At 37.2% G+C, this 20,282-nt stretch overlaps 1 protein-coding gene across 1 annotated transcript in view; it reads right to left on the bottom strand.

Moving 5' to 3' along the window:
* igf2bp2a (insulin-like growth factor 2 mRNA binding protein 2a) overlaps window positions 1-20,282 on the bottom strand; it is a 123,087-nt gene that overhangs the window by 34,637 nt on the left and 68,168 nt on the right. Inside the window, exons 3-5 of the mRNA XM_020931792.2 lie at window positions 14,276-14,324; window positions 10,610-10,661; window positions 2,763-2,826 (exon numbers count right to left, since the gene is read on the bottom strand). Coding sequence (XP_020787451.2) covers window positions 2,763-2,826; window positions 10,610-10,661; window positions 14,276-14,324 — 165 coding nt within the window. The remainder of the gene's footprint in view (window positions 1-2,762; window positions 2,827-10,609; window positions 10,662-14,275; window positions 14,325-20,282) is intronic.

The raw sequence follows: 20,282 nt of genomic DNA, 5'->3' as shown, positions 1-20,282 counted from the left end.
TCAAAAAGCACTTTTAAATATGTCAGTATGTTTTAATTTGCAGACATAGTATAAATATTCAAGGTTTTTTTCTATAGAATTCAAGTTATTTCTTAATAAAATATAGATTTTCATAGAGGGCTCGATATTCTATGGGGGGGTCAACATACCATACGACACCGGTAGTTATATTGTGTTTCTGTTGGGTATTGTGTTGTACTGCGATTGACCTTGTCTATTCTGCGTTGGTGTACAGCACTTTGGCCATCTGTAAAGTTTTTAAAGTGCTTCATAAATAAAGTTGGTATGGTTTGGGTTGAGAGAAGACCCCAGCTTGTGTGTGAATGAAACAAAACACAACTCCAGCTACGTTTGTGATGAGGAAACAACATTATAACACGAATCAGAGAACAGCGTAGCATGGGCCCTTTAAAGAAGCACCAAATTATCTGTATTTTTTTCGAGCGTATTTTTGGTAGTTAGCAGCAGAGACACAACTTCATTAAATTGAAATGATAAACATTGTGGGTGTTTTTATTGAGCTAAAATAAACATAAAACAGATAAACCACAAATAGAACATTTTGACAACAGCGTCAGTGACTAATCTGCACACATTGAATGTTTGAGCTGGGCTATTGAAAACGTCTATTTTGAGATGTAATTTGGGCAACAGAATCAAATAAAGACACGTTTTCCCTAATTTAAACCAAAAAAAAAAATTACAGATTCAGCTAAGAAAACTGAAACTGTGGACGGATGCTCAAAATATATCTGAGAAAGAACATTTTGGACACATTGAGAAGCTTTGAGGAAGAGAGCTGAAATCCGTAACATCTGAGTGAACTTGTATTGATCATTTTGAACTGAAATAGTTTGGTTTGATGAATCACAGCTCTCTTTCCACAGATCTGACGTAACCTTTAGTTCACTGTACATGTTGTATCCGTGACTCCACTTATGGCATTCACTCTCATTGTCTCACTGCCAATGGTGGAATATAATGAAGTAAAAGTAGTAAAGTACTGTACTCAAAGGTGCATTGTGTAACTTTTCTGGTGGAGGGTGTGTTAAATGTTTTTCTTCATGTCTTCATGGAGATGTTATTGCTTTTATCCTTTTTATTTTCATGGAAACCAAACCAGACCAAGTTACAGGTCAGATCTGTGGAGAGGTAGAATCCGTGTATCACTCGTTCATTTGTTTTTCAAAATAAAACCAAAAATAAGAAAACGAAAAAAACAAATGTTTTCTTCCTTATTTGTCTCCAAAACCAAAATGAAAAAACAGATAATGATTTGTTTTTTCAGTTTTTGATTTTGTGTTTAAATAAATAATGAAGAAAAAAAAAGTTATAACAGCTGTTTTCTGTTTCCGTGACTTAAACTGCGATGCCGGACTTTTGCGCCGCATACGGACTGAACCAGGACTGAACCAGGTCCGGGACCAGACCGGGACTGAGACCGGGACTGAGACCGGACTGAGACCGGGACTGATACCGGGACCAGACGGGGACAAGACCAGGACTGAGACTGGGACAAGACCGGGACTGAGACCGGGACTGAGACTGGGACCAGACAGGGACCAGACAGGAACTAGACAGGAACTCTAAACGAGGACTGATACCGGGACCAGACCGAGACCAGACCAGAACTGTGACCAGGACTGAGACTGGGACAAGACCGGGACTGAGACCGGGACTGAGACTGGGACCAGACAGGGCCCAGACAGGAACTAGACCAGAACTCTAGTCCAGGACTGAGACCGGGACCAGACCGAGACCAGACCAGAACTGAGACCAGGACTGAGACCGGGACTGAGACTGGGACCAGACCGGGACAAGACCGGGACTGAGACTGGAACCAGACCGAGACTGAGACAGGGACCAGACCAGAACTGAGACCGGGACTGAGACTGGGAACACTCTAGAACAGAAAACGGTTTAGTCCTGGTTCAGTCTTGTTTTTAGTCCTGGTTAAGTCCTGGCTCAGTCCGTATGAGGTACAAAAGTCTGGCATCGCAGTTTAAGTCGTGGCCGTTATCCGTTTCTTCCATTATTCAATTAAACCCAAAATCAAACACTGAAAAAACGAATCATTATCCATTTTTTCATTTTGGTTTTGGAGACAAATAATGAAGAATATAGTTGTTTTTTTATTTTTGGTTTTATATTGAAAAACGAATGAAACACGGATTAGGCAGCATCACTCACAGTCAGAACACAGGTTTTTCTAGGTATTTTTGAGCAATAAAACCACCTGTAATTGAATAAATATAAGGTAGAGCTGTTTAATCATTGTCATATTGCGGAACATTCCAGGCAAAGCAATGACATCTCCATAGAAACTAGTAGTGAACCTTTAAGTGGAGGCTTTTTACTTCTACATCACTACATCCAAGAGAAGGTATTTGTTCTTTTTACTTTTTTTGAAAAGTAAAAGTATTTTTATTATCATGTGAGACGTGCTGAAAAGCCTGCAGGGTTTTTTTTTTTATTTTTTTTTTTTATCAAGGTCATAGTTTGAGCAAAAAAATAAACAAGTAAGAAAATATTCAATTGTTTATTTTCAGCACAAATCTTTATCAAAGTCACGACATTTGAAGCTTTAACTCTGCACACAGCACTTTTACTTTTTACTCTTTAAGTACATTTTTAAACAGGTACATTAATACTTTGGTCAGTTTTTTCATCTGATACTTTTACTTAAGTATGAGCTGAGCTGAGCATTTATTTACTTCATCCATCACTGCCTCACTCTCACAGAAGGGGAAGGGTATACTCACTCTTTAGCTTCCTCCTTGGTAGCGTATGTAACATTCACGACTGCTGTTTCTGTGTCAGTGTTCACTGCAAAAACAGGAAATAATCACGTTACTTATACTTTCACATACATTATACATGGCATATAGGGTAAGTGCATAGGCCCTTATAGCAGAAAGTGTCTTTGTGTGCATCCATTAGAAACATCAGGGTCTGGCTCTGCTCCAGCCTCTAACACCACCTGCACACAACGGGGCTTAAACAGCTTATTAAGCTATTTTCTGATCTATGTTATAATGTTTGCTCATCACAAACATGCCTGGAGTTATGTTTTGTTTCAATCACGCATGTTTAACCATTAGAGATGTAACAATAACTGAAATATTGTGATATCGTATCGTCAAATTTCTCACAATAATATCGTGGACCATCACAATATATCGAATTACAAGTGTCTATGCTTACATTAAGAGTTATGGTGCAGAAATAGCTCAAAAAAGACAGAAGGAACGACATAGACCATGATCCTTTGCTCCATGTCAGTGTAGACTACAAGAAGAAATAACACTTGTCAAGGCATTTTAAAAGGAAAAGTAGCATATTCATAGTTTTGTTCGCCGATATCATATTGTGAGACTTGTTTATTGTTACACCCCTATTAACCATAGAAATATAACAAAATCTGGAAGATAAATCCAAAATAGCCATTACGAAATAGTGTTCTACATCTGTGTGTATGGCAGAATGTTTCCATGGTGACTCAATGCACACATTAGTAAAAACTGACAAAAAAGTTTCAAGATAGTCTGAAAACTCAATAAAAACCATGGATTTAGACAACAAATTTTGGTGTTTGAGTTTCAACAAAAAGGAGAACTGTGACACTGAAACAATACGGCGGTATTGTTTCAGTGGTCTGTGCTCATTGGCGTTTGGGTCCCCCAAAAAAGTTCACTTCCGTATTTACTTCCTCAGTACCGGTTAGCACCTCCCACCCCTGTGGCGTATCTAACGTGCACGACATGGAGCGTTTGAACCAATCAGAGCGAGAGCTGCTAGACTGGAGCTAGCGCGGGCTCAGAGCAGGCTGGGCTAACTCTTACAAAGTTAACTTTTAGGTGCTTTGAGGATTTTTAAAAATTTAAAAGTTTTGTTGTGAAAATAGAAAATAAACCCCTACAAAAACCAACCTTTGTGAAAGTTGTCAATGCCCTGTGAGCCAAACAGGGGCGGTTTGAATTCCCCAAATCCTACATATTTATGCTGACTTCTTCTCTTAAAATTGAAAACACTCCACCTGGTTCCACCTTGTGATGTCATGCGGTAATACAGGAAGTGCTCTACTCTATACACCTTCACTAGAATCATTTGGATGATTTCAAACCTGGAATTACCAATCTCATCTAAATTTAAGGTAAAAGTAGCTGTTTACTTGAAAACTACCGCTTCATAACATCACAAGGTGGAACCGAGCATTTGGAGCTTTGAAGATGTAAACAGACTAATAGGGATGTAACAATAACTGAAATAACGTGGTATTGTATCGTCAGAACTCTCAAAATAATGTCATGCTCCATTACAATATATCGAATTGCAAGGTTATTCACTTAAAAGTATTAAAAGAGGGAACTGCATAGGCCATGATCCGTTAATTACTTTACCACATAATAAAAATAACTGTTATTAAGCACTTTTTAATCTTATTTCTTTGGAATATGGCAGCAATGATTCACACTGAAGACTGGTCAAGGTAATTAAAAAGGAAATTTAAAAAAGAGTATGTACAGTTTTGTTAACCTCACCAAAATATATATAATAATTATCGCATCGTGAGATTTGGATATGGTTACGTCCCTGCAGATTAATAATAAAAGGTTAGTCAAACATGTGTGAATGAAATAAAACCCAACTCCAGGTATGTTTTTTGAGGAGGTAACAGCATTATAACATGGCTTAAATCTCACAAGACTCAATTTTGCGCAATATAGGACTTTTAAGTTACAGCCGCCATCACTTCTACTGAGTCTAATGTGCATGAGACACACCTCTGTGAGATCTGTGGCCCAGTCCTGCTCAGCATTAGGGCCTTGGACACTGCAATTAGCTGAATCTGAACAAAAGCATAAGGTAATAATGACACAAACAGGGAATATTAATTTCAGTAATTAGAGCTCCAAGGTAGTGTAAAGGTGTTAAGTGCCTTTGCCCCTCATTACAAAAATCACAAGCTAAAACGGCTGTAACTGTTATATTAAAGGGACAGTGCGGAATTTTGGACATAGGACCTCATTTCCTAGTGAGCCAGAGTGTTGGAGACGTTTGGAGACACTTTTTTAAATATTCCATCCAGTCCTTGTATTTGTAGAGGTCACTGGTGCTAGGCTAGTGCATGTCAATGGCCATAGTTACCCTGACACTAAAAACAGTCTTACCCACTCCACAAAACACCCGAAGCATCTATTATTACGCCAGACTGTCGATGTAAATGTCTGTGTTGATAGAATAATTTCAGAAGTAAAACCAACCTTGCATTTGAAGGATTTATGTCTGAGTAGCAGCAGCGAGAAAGTTTGGCAGCGGTGGACTGATATATGAGAAAATAGTCCCTCAACATGAGACAATTCATGCGATGCAAGGTTAGTTTTATTTCAAACATTATTCTGTCAACACAGACATTTACATCGACAGTCTGGCGTAATAATAGATTCTTCAGGTGCTTTGTGGAGTGGGTAAGACTGTTTTTAGTGGCAGGATAACTATGGCCACTGACATGCACTAGTCTAGCACCAGCGACCTCTGCAAATACAAGGACTGGATGGAATATTTAAGAAATTGTCTCCACATGTCTCCAACACTCTAGCTCACTAGGAAATGAGATCTGATGTCCAAAATTTCAGATTGTCCCTTTAAACCTAGTACTGAAAATTTGAGTTACAGTTACATGGCTAAACATACTCAGTTACAAGTACTGCCACCAAAATAGTACTTAAAGGCTCAATATTATATGACTTGCTTTTTCATAATTATAATATTGTTACCTCATCACAAACATACCTGGAGTTGTGTTTTGTTTTATTCACGTGTTTGACTCACAAATCCTGCCTATTTTGGTTCTTTGAGTTCTTCTCTCAAATGGAAAATGCTCTGTTCCACTTTATGATGTCATGTGGTAATACAGGATGTGCCCCATTGTGTTTTTAAAATCTATACACCTTCACTTGAATCATTTGGATAATTTCACCTCTGGAATTTCTCTACTGAACAAAAGTCAAAACAAAAGTCAGAAAGAAAAGTCAAAATGTAGCTGTTAACTGAAAACTACCACTTCATGACATCACAAGTTGGACCAGAGCATTTTGAGCTTTGGAGGTGAAGACAGATTGATAATAAAGGCTGCGAATAAAACAAAACACAACTCCAGGTATGTTTCTGATGAGGTAACAATATTCTAACATGGCTTAAAGCTCATAAGAGTAATTGTGTTTACTATACCTTTAAATGTAACTAAATACAATTACATGCAAAAATATACTCAATTACAGTACAGGAGTATTTGTAATTAATTACGTTCAAAAATCTATATTTTTGTAAGTTTCACAAAACATTCAGGGTCCGTGTACCAGTCGTTCTTTTGAATTCCAATTAAGTTTGTTATTTCATTATTACATTTTAATGTCAAACAAAAAACAGATTTTGACCTCTATTTCTAATATTTAATTTAAAGTTTATTTTGCCACCTGTCTCTTGCTATCTTTTTTACTACTTATTTAGAATGTATTATTATTGAGAATTTACTATTACCATTTATATTTTTTACTCTTTGTTATTATATTGTGATGTGTGAGCTCCTGTGTCCAAATAATTTCCATTGAGAATCAATCAAGTTTGTCTAAGTCTATGTCCAAAGTTTATTTCATCACGACTATTTCAAAATGTTTTCCATTTTAGTGTTTTTTTTATTGAATTTCATAAGAACAAATGGTACACGGACCCTTTGGCAGCATGATTTTGTTACATCAAATTGTGAGAAATCTTTAGTTTTCCAGGTCTAATAACAGTTAGAACAACACTTTGCAGTAGTGAACATATTAATTTATTGACTGATTGAACGTTAAAACTCCAAAATTGGTAAAATAAAGAATACAGAAAGTAGCATTCATCTTAGAGCATGATCTACTGTAGACAGATCCTGCCCACCTCCTCAACCTGTGTTGTATTTACCATCAGAGCAAAACAGACAACACAAACAACAATAGTCACATTTAGTTCTTGGAGCGCGCCCTGTCAGCAGTTTCACACAAGTGTCTTTCCACATTGGAGCCCTTTGGCGCAGTTATAATGGGTCCATGGGGTTTGACATGTGCTTCCTCCTCTAGTCATTATCACACTCGACTCTGCTCTACACTCTGCTCCTGCAGCTTCAACCTCCTCATGCTGTAACATGACAGGTGCTAAAGAAGAAGAAGAACTAACTTATGCTATACTTTTTGTACTAGAGATAGACCTACAGCTCCGGTACTATGCAGTATTGACTCCTGTGAGCGTAAAGTCATCTTATAATACTGTTACCTCCTCAAAAACATACCTGGAATTGTCTTTTGTTTCATGCACACATGTTTGAGCAACCCTTTATTATTAGTCTGTCTACATCTCAAAAGCTCAAAATGCTTTGCTTCACCTTTGGATGCCATGAATTTGTAGTTTTCAAGTTTAGTTTTTACCTTTTGTTTAGCAGAGATTGAAAATTTCAAGGCTAAAATTATTCAAATGATTCTAGTGAAGGTGTATAGAGTTTAAAAACATAATTTTCAACATATTTTCTTTGCAAATTGCTTTTTGATTGGTGTAAACCTATAATTTATATTTACAATAGTTAGAATTAAATAAATAAATTAGAGAATCATAAAAATCTGTCATATGCAATTTGTTTATAGTATATACTCCTGGGACTCGAAGAAAAAGTGTATTGCAATATATATATATTTTTTGTGATTTTCTATCTTCTGAAGGTAAATGAATAGCCAGGCTGGCGCCACCTAGTTTCTCCGCTCCATTTCATTTCTCTCCAGTGACTAAGTGAGGAATCGGAATACACTAGATAGTTTGCAAAAACCCCGGAAGTGCGAGTCTGGGCAAAATCGAATCAGCGAAGAGCCATACATTCTGTGTTGGCAACGCTTCTCGAGCTCGAGGATTTAAAGCAAACAAAGAGAATGTTCGGTGAATTTTATCAAGGGGAAAACATTATTGCCCTTCTTCCTACGGGATTTGGGAAAAGTTTAATATGCCAGTCCCGTTAGAGGCGCATTGCATACGTCACGACCAAATAGCAGCGATTGGTTAAACAAAAAAAGTACCAGCCTACTGTCGAGCGAACAAATCCTAATGCTGCGAGGTCAGACGGTTTCTATGAAATGAAACCGGCTGATGAATCAGGCTAATAAATGAACACCTTAGCTTTTAGATTTTGTTCATTTTATTTTTATTTATAATTTTGTAACATGTCCTGTTAAATGGACGCCGGGGACATTTTGGTGTTAAATCCATGTGAAGTTGACAACCAACAAAAACAACTTTTATGATGACCAACATCTCTGACAAGCTTCTACAGCTGCATCAAAAAGTTTTTAGACTCTCTTTTAATTTCTTCTTCTTTTTTTTTTTCTTATCATAGTGCAGCCACAAACTAACTCCGTCTATCTCAAAACATAAAATAGATTGGTTAACTCCGCAAAAAAAGGTCGAGTCTCAGGAGGATATTTGAATGACATAATTTGGGGAAAATAAATAACAAAATAATCAAAAACTGCTACATATTGGCCAAAAAATACCGCTCATCGGTTTCACAGGATTCAACCCATATCAGTGGATCTTTATTTGGTACAATGGAGAGGGTGTTTGTAGAGGGGTGTTCTTGGGTGGTACGGGGGAAGCCAGTCTTTGGTTGGGGTAATTGCGTTACTGCTCAGACAAGGCACAGTGCCAGGCTCTGCCCCCTCACCCTCTCCACACCAGCTGGGAACGCTCAGAAGTTTGAACCTCTCCAAAACAGCTGTCCGAGCTTAACCACTGTATCAAGAATGTGGGCAGAGTAATGAGATTGATGATTTTGTTAAGTGAAAATAAAATGTCGACTTTGAACCGAATGCTATTATTGAAACAGAAATCACACTTAAATCCAACTCAGTTCTAAATTTTTCCCCAAATCTTTTAGCACTATCCAAAAATGCCAAAGATAATCCTCATTATTCATGTATTTGCACAGTACTTAAAGGAATTATATTATATAAAAAGGATTCATTGAGCTTTTAGTCATGTTATAATGTGGTTACCGCCTCAAAAACAGACCTGGAGTTATATATATATATATTTTGTTTCATTTACACTATGCGATGTAACAGTAACTGAAATGTTGTGATATCGTATCGCCAAAAGTCTCTCAATAATATCGAGGACCATCACAATATATTCGAATTACAAATCTCTTTGCTTAAATTAAGAGTTATGGTGCAGCAAAAGCTAAAAAAAAAGACAGAGGGAACTACATAGACCATGATTCTTTGCTCCATTTCAGTGTAGACTACAAGAAGAAATAACAGTTCTAAGCACTTTTAAGTCTTAGTTATTTGGATTAAGTCTTGTCAAGGCATTTTAAGAGGAAAAAGTAGCATATTCACAGTTTTGTTAGCCTCCACAAAATATTGCAATAAATATCGTACCGTGAGATTTGGATATTGTTACATCCCTAATCGTGAGCCTCCCCAACATATCGTGAGCTTTCCCACGATATCGCAATAAATATGGATATCGTTACACCCCTAGGAACTACATATCCCATGATTCATTTCAGTGCAGACAACATGAAGAGATAGCTACATCTCCAAAGCTCGAAATGCTGTTTTACCTTGTGATGTCATGAAGTGGTGGTTTTCATGTTAGCAGCTCTTTTTACCTTTAGTTCAGTAGAGGTGGGCAATTCCAGTAGCCTGATTCATCAGATGGTTTCACTTTGTGGAAACCGTCTGACATCACAGTATTAGAATTTGTTCACTCGACAGTAGGCAGGTACTTTTTTTTATTTAACCAATCGCTGCTATTTGGTCGTGACGTATGTAATGCTCCGCTAATGAGACTAACTGGTATATTAAGCTTTTCCCAAATCCCGTAGGAAGAAGGGCAATAACGTTTTCCCCTTGATAAAATTCACCAAACATTCTCTTTGTTCCGGCTTTAAATCCTCGATCTCGGGAATCGTTGCCAACACAGAATGTATGTTTCTTTGTTGATTGGCTAGTGCCCGGAATCACACTTCCGGTGTTCTATCAAACCCTCTAGTGTATTTTGATTCCTGACATAGTCGCTGGAGAGGAACGAAACTGAGCGGAGGCACTAGGTGGCGCCAGCCTGGCTACAATTCCAGAGTAGAAATCATCCAAATAATTCTAATGAATGTGTGTGGAGTTTAAAAACACAGTGAAGTGCTTCTTGTGTTCCCACATGACATGACAAAGTGGAGTGTTTTCAGTCTGAGAGAAGAACTAGACAGACTGAGCAAAGTATTGAAGGAGAATACATGCTGAGCCACTACCACTGGATCTGTGCCCTGTCTGCCCACTTCAATTCATAATCCAAAACCAACGCTATTACTCAGACCTTATTATAGACAGGAATCCAGTGGCTGCTGTCCCCGATTCAACTTATAGCACACACGTGATGTTAATGACGTTTATATGCGGAGATGAGTTATGTTTAGGTAATGGTGGTGGGGAGATTAATGAATGAATGAGTGGGTGGGGGTGGCGTGGCGGGGCGTGGCTTGCCTGGGCTCAAAGGGGGATGGGGGGTTCAGTCAGAGAGAGGAGAGACTTACCTTGTTCCACATTTTCGACAGTACCATACTGAGCTAGAAGGCCGTCCAAAACCTGAAAAAAACAAAGGAGAGAGTTGGTAGTAAAATTGCAAATGGAAGTTTAATTTGACTTTCAATTTATGTCCATTCAGGAAAAAAAAAAAAATTGTACAGTTGCCATAGCGATTGCCATTTTAATAGGGATGGCACTGGATATAAATGGTGATATTGAAAATTATGATGGATTGGATATCGGTTCCAAGATATCAGTATTTTGGTCTATAAACTGACATTATAAGACGATTTTCTGGGCAATGTTGGTCCAAAACATATGGTAATATTTTTTTAAAGATGGTTTGTACTTATTTTAAACAATAAACAATCATTTTTATCAGTTTTAAGGAAATAAAGTATATGTTAAGTCTCTGTCCTACAATTTAAAACTAAATATTATATCTTTTGAATAGGAAAAAGTTCCAAAAATGTCACTTATAACGAGAAGCTGGAATCCATTTGTTTTATTAGATAGAATCAAGAACAATTATTCGCATTTTTGAAGTAACACTGAACCATTTTCAGACTTTGCTGATTAATTTAGATTTCCAATTAATTATTCGGAGACGTCACGCTGGGGGTGTTCTACATCTGTGTGTATTGCAGAATGTTTCCATGGTGACGCAATGCACGCATCAACAAAGACTGACAAAAACGTTTCGAGATAGTCTGAAAACTCAATAAAAAACATGGGTTTAGACAACACATTTTCAGGACGTGCTTGAGTGTCAACAAAAAGGTGAGTTGTGACTTTATGTAGAGACAGACTGTGTTAAAATAAAGCTCAGATTAAAGTCTAAAGTCTAAGTCTATGTGCTGTTCATTGCTGGGTATGTTAAGATGTAACTCTTTAGACTCGGACTCAAGTCTCCAGGCCCAGAGCATTCATGAGGTTGAGCAGTAGAGGATGGAAGGGAGACAGTCGCATATTGTGAAGGTATTCTGTCTCTTTTGTGAGTTTGAGACTGTATTGAAAATGGTTGGATAATGTGGCGTGTCGTTTTTAAAATAAACACAAGCATTTTATGCAATTAAAAAGATGTCACGCTGTACTTGTACTTTCAATTGATATGGCCTTATGTCTAGTAATTCTTCCTCACAGCCTACACAGAAATTCAAAAATGTATTATTCGCTTAATTAGAGTTATATTTCAGTTGTTTTGGTCCAGCTTTGATAACTTCTTTTTTTATATATATATCTTGACCCATTTTGACAAAAACATAAACAAAAACAAAAAAGCGCATATAGTGTGTTTTCACTTTCTAATTTATGTTATAATGCTGTTTCCTCATCAAAAACATACCTGGAGTTGTGTTTATTTCATTCACACATGTTTGACGGCCTGTTTAGACGAGTACGCTTGCAGGTAAAAATGACAAAATATTTTATCGGAAGTGCCTTTCGTTTAGACGGTGATGCCGTTTTTGGGGATTAAAAACACAAAAATCTGAAACAACCCTCCAGAGTGGTAGAGTAGCGTTTCCATCTACACTGCCCAAGACGCAAAACTCTGGTCAGATCTCACGTCGCGTACGAATTTACATCACATACTTCACCACCAAGCCGCCTGGCGTGCATACCCAATCGAATTCCACACACTTTTTGTCACCGTATGCACGCAGATTTCCTCCCAAAAATGCTCGTCTAAACGTGGAATAAAAAATGAAGACGCAACGCCACTTTTGCGTCTTCTGTTCAGACCGTCATCATATAAACGTAGCCTTACACACAAATCCTGCATATTTAGGCTTAGTTCTTCTCTCAAACAGAAAACACTCTGTTCCACCTTGTGATTTCACGTGGTTAATACAGGAAGTGCTCCACTGTGTTTTTAAACTCCATACACCTTCTCTAGAATCATTTGGATCATTTCAGCCCTGGAATTTCTGATCTCTACTGAACTGAGGGTAAAACATCGCTGTTAACTTGAAAACTCGCGCTTCATGACATCAGAAGGTGGAACAGGGCATTTTGAGCTTTGGAGATGTAGACAGACTAATAACAAAGCATTACTCAAACATGAGGAGCCACCGGAGGAGCTAGAGGACGTGTCTGGGGTGAAGGAAGTCTGGGAGTCCCTGCTTAGACTGCTGCCCCCGCGACCCGGCCCCGGATGAGCGGAAGAAAATGGATGGATGGATACTCAAACGTGTGAATGAGTCAAAACACAACTCAAGGTCTGTTTTTGATGAGGTAACAGCATTACAACATGACTTAAACATCACAAGAGTCAGTTTTTGCCTAATATACGTTTACTGACATGACGCGTTTTACCTTGTGACATGCAGAAATAACAATGCCACTTTAACCTCTATATAACCTTATAATCTTTTATCTCTAAATATTTGATCTGTGCACACACCAGGTCCAGATGAACAAAGAGTCCACAGTAAAAGGCCAGTGAGTCAGGGGCCGGATGCTGCTTTATGTGCCCAGCCCCCCCAGATCAGACCCCCCCCACTGCCTCATACACAGGCCCAGTGCTGGAAGAAGTGCTCAGTTTTGTTACTTAAAGTGACTGTGACAGGTTAGACTACTCATTTTACTAAAACACAGTTAAGATAATTATATTTAAGATTTTGGCAAAAACATTTGCACTCGTTTTCCCAGTTTGGACATTTTTTTAGGTTTAAAATGCTGGATATCACACTAGGAAATTCAATGTACACAGAAATTATTATTTGACAAATCCATATATAAGAAAACAACGTAGAAATAATGTTTTAAGTATCAGAGAAAAAGTGTTTTTTTGTGTGTAAATTGGGCAGAACGTTTGGACAGAATTCTCCCAGTGTGATGTCATTAATATGTTCAGAACTCTCCACTTCTGGAGACTTTTCAACACATTTTTCATCTTTTCTTCACAGATTTCTTCTTGATCGGTGTAAAAGTAATTTCTATTTACAGCAGGTATTATTCCACAAAATTAAGTCAAAATTAAAGAATCATGAAAATCATACGAACTGAAAGTAAAAGTGAAGTAAAGGAAAGGAAAAAGGAGGAGAAGAAAAGGAGGAATGAAGGAGGACTACAGGAGGACTAAAGGAGGACTAAATGAGGTCTGAAAAAAGAGTGAAGGAGGACTAAAGGAGAACTCAAACAGGACTAAAGGAGGACTAAAGGAGAACTGAAGGAGGACTGAAGGTGGACTGAAGGTGGACTGAAGGAGGACTAAAGGGGGACTAAAAGAGGACTAAAGGAGGACTGAAGGAAGACTAAAGGAGGACTAAATGAGGTCTGAAAAAGGAGTGAAGGAGGACTAAAGGAGGACTAAAAGATGTCCGAAAAAGGACTAAAGGAGGTCTAAAAGAGGACTTAAGGAGGGCAGAAGGAAATCTAAAGGATTGAAGGAGGACTAAAGGAGGACTAACAGAGGACTAAAGAAGGACTGAAGGAAGACTGAATGAGGACTAAAAGAGGACTAAAGGACTAAAGAGGACTAAAAGAGGACTAAAGGAGGACTAAAGGAGGACTGAAAGAGGACTAAATGAGGACTGAAGGAGGACTAAAGGAGGACTGAAGGAGGACTGAATGAGGACTAAAAGAGGACTAAAGAAGGAGAAAAAGAGGACTCAGAAAAGGACTGAAGGAGGACTAAAGGAGGACTGAAAGAGGACTAAAGGAACACTCACTTCCCACTGTAGATGTGGCGGGATGTTTCGGATCTGGATCTTCCGACTCCTGCAGAGACACAGACAGCGGCAGGTTAAGAGCGGAACCACAACAAACTGAAACAATGGATCACAGGTGCACGGTGTAACTTTTGTGGTGGAGGGTCTGCCACCAGTTTGGAGAGGTTTATGCTTTGTCAAGAAAGTCCCACAATAAGGCATTAAACATTAACAGGTCAGATCTGTGTCATATTTGCTGTAGTCATGTTAAAATGTCTGGAAAAGCTGTGTTTTTAATTGGGTATAAAAAAAATAAATTTTCTTAGTTGTGAACTCATAACTTAATTCTAAAGAAAATAAAAACTAGTCAATTTAATCCAAGGAAACCATTATATACATTTTCTGACACTACCTACTAAAAAAAAAATCCTCAAGTGCAGCTACATTTGTTATTAAAGCTCTTGTTCTAAAATTTTGAATACCACAGGCCAAAAACACAGTGGTGCAACAGTAAATATTTAAAATTGTATATATGACTTTAAAAATACCCAGAGGCAAGTAGAACATAAACAAAAGTCTATATTTCTATAAAATAATACAATGTGAGGATCTACCAAAACAGGTGCTGTGGTGCCTTGTAGGGATGAAATATCGTGATATAATATCGTCAAAGTTCTCAAAATAATATTGTGGACCATCCCAATATATCGAATTACAAGTCTCTTTGCTTAAATTAAGAGTTATGGTGCAGCAATAGCTAAAAAAAAAGACAGAGGGAATTACATAGACCATGATCCTTTGCTCCATTTCACTGTAGTGTAGTGTAATAGAAATACGCAGGTTTGATAGTTAGTTTAGGGAAATAAAAACCTTTTATTTTCTAGACTTTGTAGCCCAAAAATAGTTCACAAAAACATCCCACAAAATGAATTCTCTGAGTGCTTGTTGGTGAAGTTGTACATTTTGTGCTACACGAGGTCTGATGACACAAACCTGCACCGCTCACCTGCAGATGTCTCTTTATAGAGTTCCTTTAGAATTTCCCAAAGCTTTGAGCTGTGATAAAAATAACCTTTAAACTGAAAAATCTATAATCTATGAACAAATTAGACTTTTGCGGTTGGCATTTAGCAGCTTAAAGGTGCAGTGTGTAACTTTTCTGGTGGAGGGTCTGCCACCTGCTTAGCTCCATGGAAATTATATTGGTTTGTCCAGAAAGATGCACAGTCAGAGGCTTTTAGTCCCAAGATCTAGAAAGAACCATCTTAAAAGGGACTTCGTTCCAGCTGCTGTCAAACTTATGAATCAGTTGTAGGGATGTAACAATAACCAAAATATCGTGATATCATATCGTCAAAGTTCTCACAATAATATTGTGGAACATGTTAGCCTCCACAAAATATCACAATAAATATCATACCGTGAGATGTATATCGTGAAAATATCGCACCAAGAGATTTGGATATTGTTACATCCCTAATCGTGAGCCTCTCCACCATATCGTGAGCTTCCCCATGATATGATACAATAAATATCGTAACGTGAGGTTCATAACGTGACGATACCGTATCGTAAGACTTGAATATCGTTACAGCTGTAATAAATTGTAATCTATTTATCTATCAATTTGAGTAAGTTTGTCTTGGAAAAATCATGTGTTTTTATATATTTGATATCTATTGTGATTTTAGCCAAGCGTGATGGATGAATTTAACTAATCGTTTATGGCTCAAACCATTCTGCACTGCAGCACTGTAACACTTTATTTTGTAAGTTTATTATACATAATGTGACATGTGGGACCTGCCTCTCAAATCTGCAAAACAAATTTACCTAACCTAACCCAAACCTAACCTAACAGTATATATTAAACCTGTCTATCACGAGGCAGACAAACAGGCAGCAGCACTATACTACATTATAATTCAGATCTGTGGAGAGGTGCGCCTATTCGCACAAGGAATTGTTGTATTTTTGAGCAATAGAAACACGTGTAATAAATAAATGCCAGATGGATATGTTTAAAGTAGCAGGTGAAAGATCCTCCACCACAAAAGTTACAAAGCTACAAAGCACCTTTAAAAAAAAACGTTTAAAAACTCCAACATTTTAAAATAATTTCTTCCAGTATGGTAACAGTTTGGTTTTGTAATGCAGGACAGCCCGACTCTCCTCTCTGTGTTTTTATTGAGTATGTCAGTGCAAATACTAAAGCCACACAGACCACAAGCTGTTAACAACTGCATTAATGTGAGAGAGTCTGCTCTGACCAACACAACCGCTGAGTGAAGCAGCAGAGGAGAGCGCCTCACCACACACTCCAAAAAACCTTAAAGGAGGGAGATCATACGCAGGTGGGCTCAGAAGGGGAGGAAGGGCAGGAGAGAGAGAGAGACCTACTTTAAAACGTTTGTAGAATTAGACCTGTCATAATAACAAATTTTGAAGTGTGATATAGTGCTGAAGTAAATATATACAATACATCATAATACTCAAATCAAACCATAAAGCAGAACTGTCTTCAAAAATGTATTCTAATTATAATCAAATATGAATAAATAAACAGAACGCAACACTTTAACAGTCTGTGTGTATCTATAATGAGTCATAGAAACTCATAATTAAACACACTACAGCTCAAATCTCATTGTAGTACAGAAAACTAACAACATTTTCCCCCCAAGTTGAAGGAAAAGGCACTACGATAACTACTGACCCCCAAAAATGATCATGTATTGAACGATAAGTCACTATAGTAATAATCGTGACAGACAGCATAGGCCTTTGTTGTATTTTAATAAACAATTACATGTTTAGAATTACACTGTTTAGAGTCTCCACATCATTGACAAAAGCGTGTGCTGTTACTCAAAAACAGGAAGACTAGCCCTCGGTTACAGCGAACAGAGATCCTAATAAATAAACAAATAAACAAATATTACTGAGGTGAAAATTAGCGACAAGAATGCTGACCTTTGTTGTTTATTAGCACTAAGCTATTAGAGGATACCAAACTAAATGTTGCAATAGGAGACATTATACAGGGAATCTACTCACGAGGAAACTCAAGAAAATGTTAAATCACCTAAAATGGTCTTTTCAACGAGTCAAACATCAAAGTCAATCAGAGGTTGCTATGACGACTGCATGAAAACTGTAACTTAGGCCACAATTAGGTCACGATAATTACTAATCAACTTATGGTTCAGTATATGAAAGCCGGAACAATATATTTTGGGGTCAGTATTTATTATCTGTACAGTTTGTTTGCTCTTCTGGGAAATTTGTAGTTATTTTATTGGCTGTATAATCAGATTTGAGTCGGGATGTAACCAAAATATCATGATATTGTATCATTAAAAGTCTCACAATATTACCGTGGGCCATTACAGTATACTGAGTTACAAGTTTATTTACTTAAATTGATTGTTATGGTGTATCAACAGCTAAAACACAGAGAACCACATAGACCATGATCCTTTGCTCCAATCTACATGAAGAAGTAACCATTATCAAGCACTTTAAAATCTTAATTATTTGGATTATGACAGAAAGATTGTATATTCACAATTTGATAAGCCACCACAAAATACTGCCATAGAGCCATAGAAAGTTTAATTAATAACTTCTGTGACTCAGTATAGATTAGGGGTGTGCAAAAATAATGAAATATCAATATATCGTATTGTTTAATGTGATGATACAGTATCGATATCCTGGGCTGCTGTATCGATATATTGCCAAGAGTATTTTTTGGTATATTTTATGAAATTATTTTCTTACAGCTCTACTGTTTTGTTGTTTGTTTAGAGGAAGGAAACTCATTTATGTGACACATTTAACATTTTCACAGTTCTGATGATTAAAATGGGCTTGTTTCATACTAACTTTGCACAAGAAGTGGTTTAACAAAGACTTTTAGTGTCACAGCCATGATTTAGCCTTTAGTTTTTATTGAACCATATTGAATTGATTTGAAATATATCATATCAAATTGTAAGCTCACCGTACCGAGGTATGTATCATATCGGCAACTTCTGAATGATACCCAGCCTTAGTATAGATGCAAACTAGGTACTAAATCTGTTCAAAATGTGTTCAATCTTTATTCACTTCAATCTTTATTAAGAGCACATAATATCTGGTTCAGTGTGAGCAAGTATAAGTCCACTGTCCTGTATCATGACAGGTCTACTGTAACTTTTTTATATCTATATTTGAAATTAAATAAATTACTGTTATGGCCATTATAAAAGTATTTTTTCTAGCATTAATGACAAACGAATATTGTGTATAGTAATTTTAACCAAAAACATATATATTCCAAAACATATATACAGTAAAGACAATGTGGCAACAGGCACAATACACAAACCAACTTGTCAAAAGAATATTTTAAAGGTGAATTGTGTAACTTTTCCGGTGGAGAGCCCGTCAAATACTTTTCTCCATATCAGCAACTACAAAGCTGAGCATAAATCAAAAATATAATTCAAGATCTGACATGGAAAAGAAACTACAAAAACTACAATATAGAAAAACAGCTTTGTGAGTGACGGCTCTGAGTGTGGCCTAGAGCCCTCCTGATGTAAGTGTCTCTCTGAAAGACCTCTCCTGGCAACAGCTGTCCAAACATGGGCTAGGTCGATAAAAATCTGTGCTCCTTGTTAAAACATATCACCCCAACATAGTAAACAAGCTTCACCATTTCTACAGTCACTAATATCTGAAAAATAAGCAAAGGGAACTCCCAAAATCTCCAAAAATACCGGAGCGCAAGATCACATTTAAAGGGCTCATATTACGCTATTTTCTGATCTATGTCATAATGTTGTTTCCTCATCACAAACGAATGCCGGCTCGAGCGTTCCCCTGGCTTGAAAGTCCCAACTCCAGCGTCCCATTCTCGCCATGCCACGCGCTGTGATGTATTGAGTTAGAAAATCAGCATTCTATAATCATAATAAAATGAAATGTGAATGTAACGAGACCAAATGTCGGGCCTTGTTTATGTCATTTTACCGATCTTCCCCAAGTGGCACACATTTTCTTCAGTATGTAATATCAATATAATCCTCATTTGCTCGCAGACATTTACTATGAAATCATATTTTAAATATTTTTTTCTTGTTCCCCATGTCTTATAGCATCTGTAACTGTTGATTTGGGAAGAAATATTAATTATTTCTTTACCTGCTGCCATGAACATAATTTGTAAGCAGCTCAACACATAGAAAGCTAGAAAGCTAGAGAATGTGTTCAAAAATCATTCAAACTTGCTTGTGTAAATAATACAATATATATAATGAAAACAATTTTTGTTGTTGTTTTTTTATTTGTTTATTTGTATATAGATTAACTAAATTTGTTTTATAAAGGGTACGATTCAGGGGGACTTTCCAGCCAGAGGACCTTCCAGCTGATTTCCTCACAAACATACCTGGAGTTGTGTTTTGTTTCATTCACACATGTTTAATTCACAAATCCTGCATATTTAGGCTGAGCTCCACTGTGTTTTTAAACTCCATACATTTTTACTATGATGATTTAGATGATTTCAGGTCTGGAATTTCCAATCTCTACTTGTCAAAAGGTAAAAGGAAGCTGTTAACTTGATGACACTGATAATGCAGGATTATTCAAACACGTGAGAATTAAACAAAACACAACTCCAGGTATGTTTTTGAAGAGGTAATAACATTATAACATGTCTTAAAGCTCACAAGAGTCAATTCTGTGTTATATAGGAGCTTTAAAATGCAATCTGGTTAAATACAGTGTGAATTGTCAGCTATTGTGTTACCGCTAACTGATTTATCCACGCCTAACCGGGGTGTCTGGTGAAGTTCAAACTAGTGCTAGGCTTGGGTGCCCTCTTTTCTTACCTTTCAATGTTAATGAACAGATCCAGTGACAGTGAGGCTATAGTAAGTCTATGCTGCTCTTTCCTTCAAGGTGCACTGTGTAACTTTTCTGGTGGTGGAGGGTCCTTGTTTCTATGGATACGTCATTGCTCTGCCTTGAATGT

This window comes from Boleophthalmus pectinirostris, unplaced genomic scaffold (assembly GCF_026225935.1).
Source record: "Boleophthalmus pectinirostris isolate CB_2022bp ecotype Guang Dong unplaced genomic scaffold, ASM2622593v1 HiC_scaffold_1, whole genome shotgun sequence".
Classification (NCBI taxonomy): domain Eukaryota; kingdom Metazoa; phylum Chordata; class Actinopteri; order Gobiiformes; family Gobiidae; genus Boleophthalmus; species Boleophthalmus pectinirostris.
This window is presented reverse-complemented; position numbering and strand designations above follow the sequence as displayed.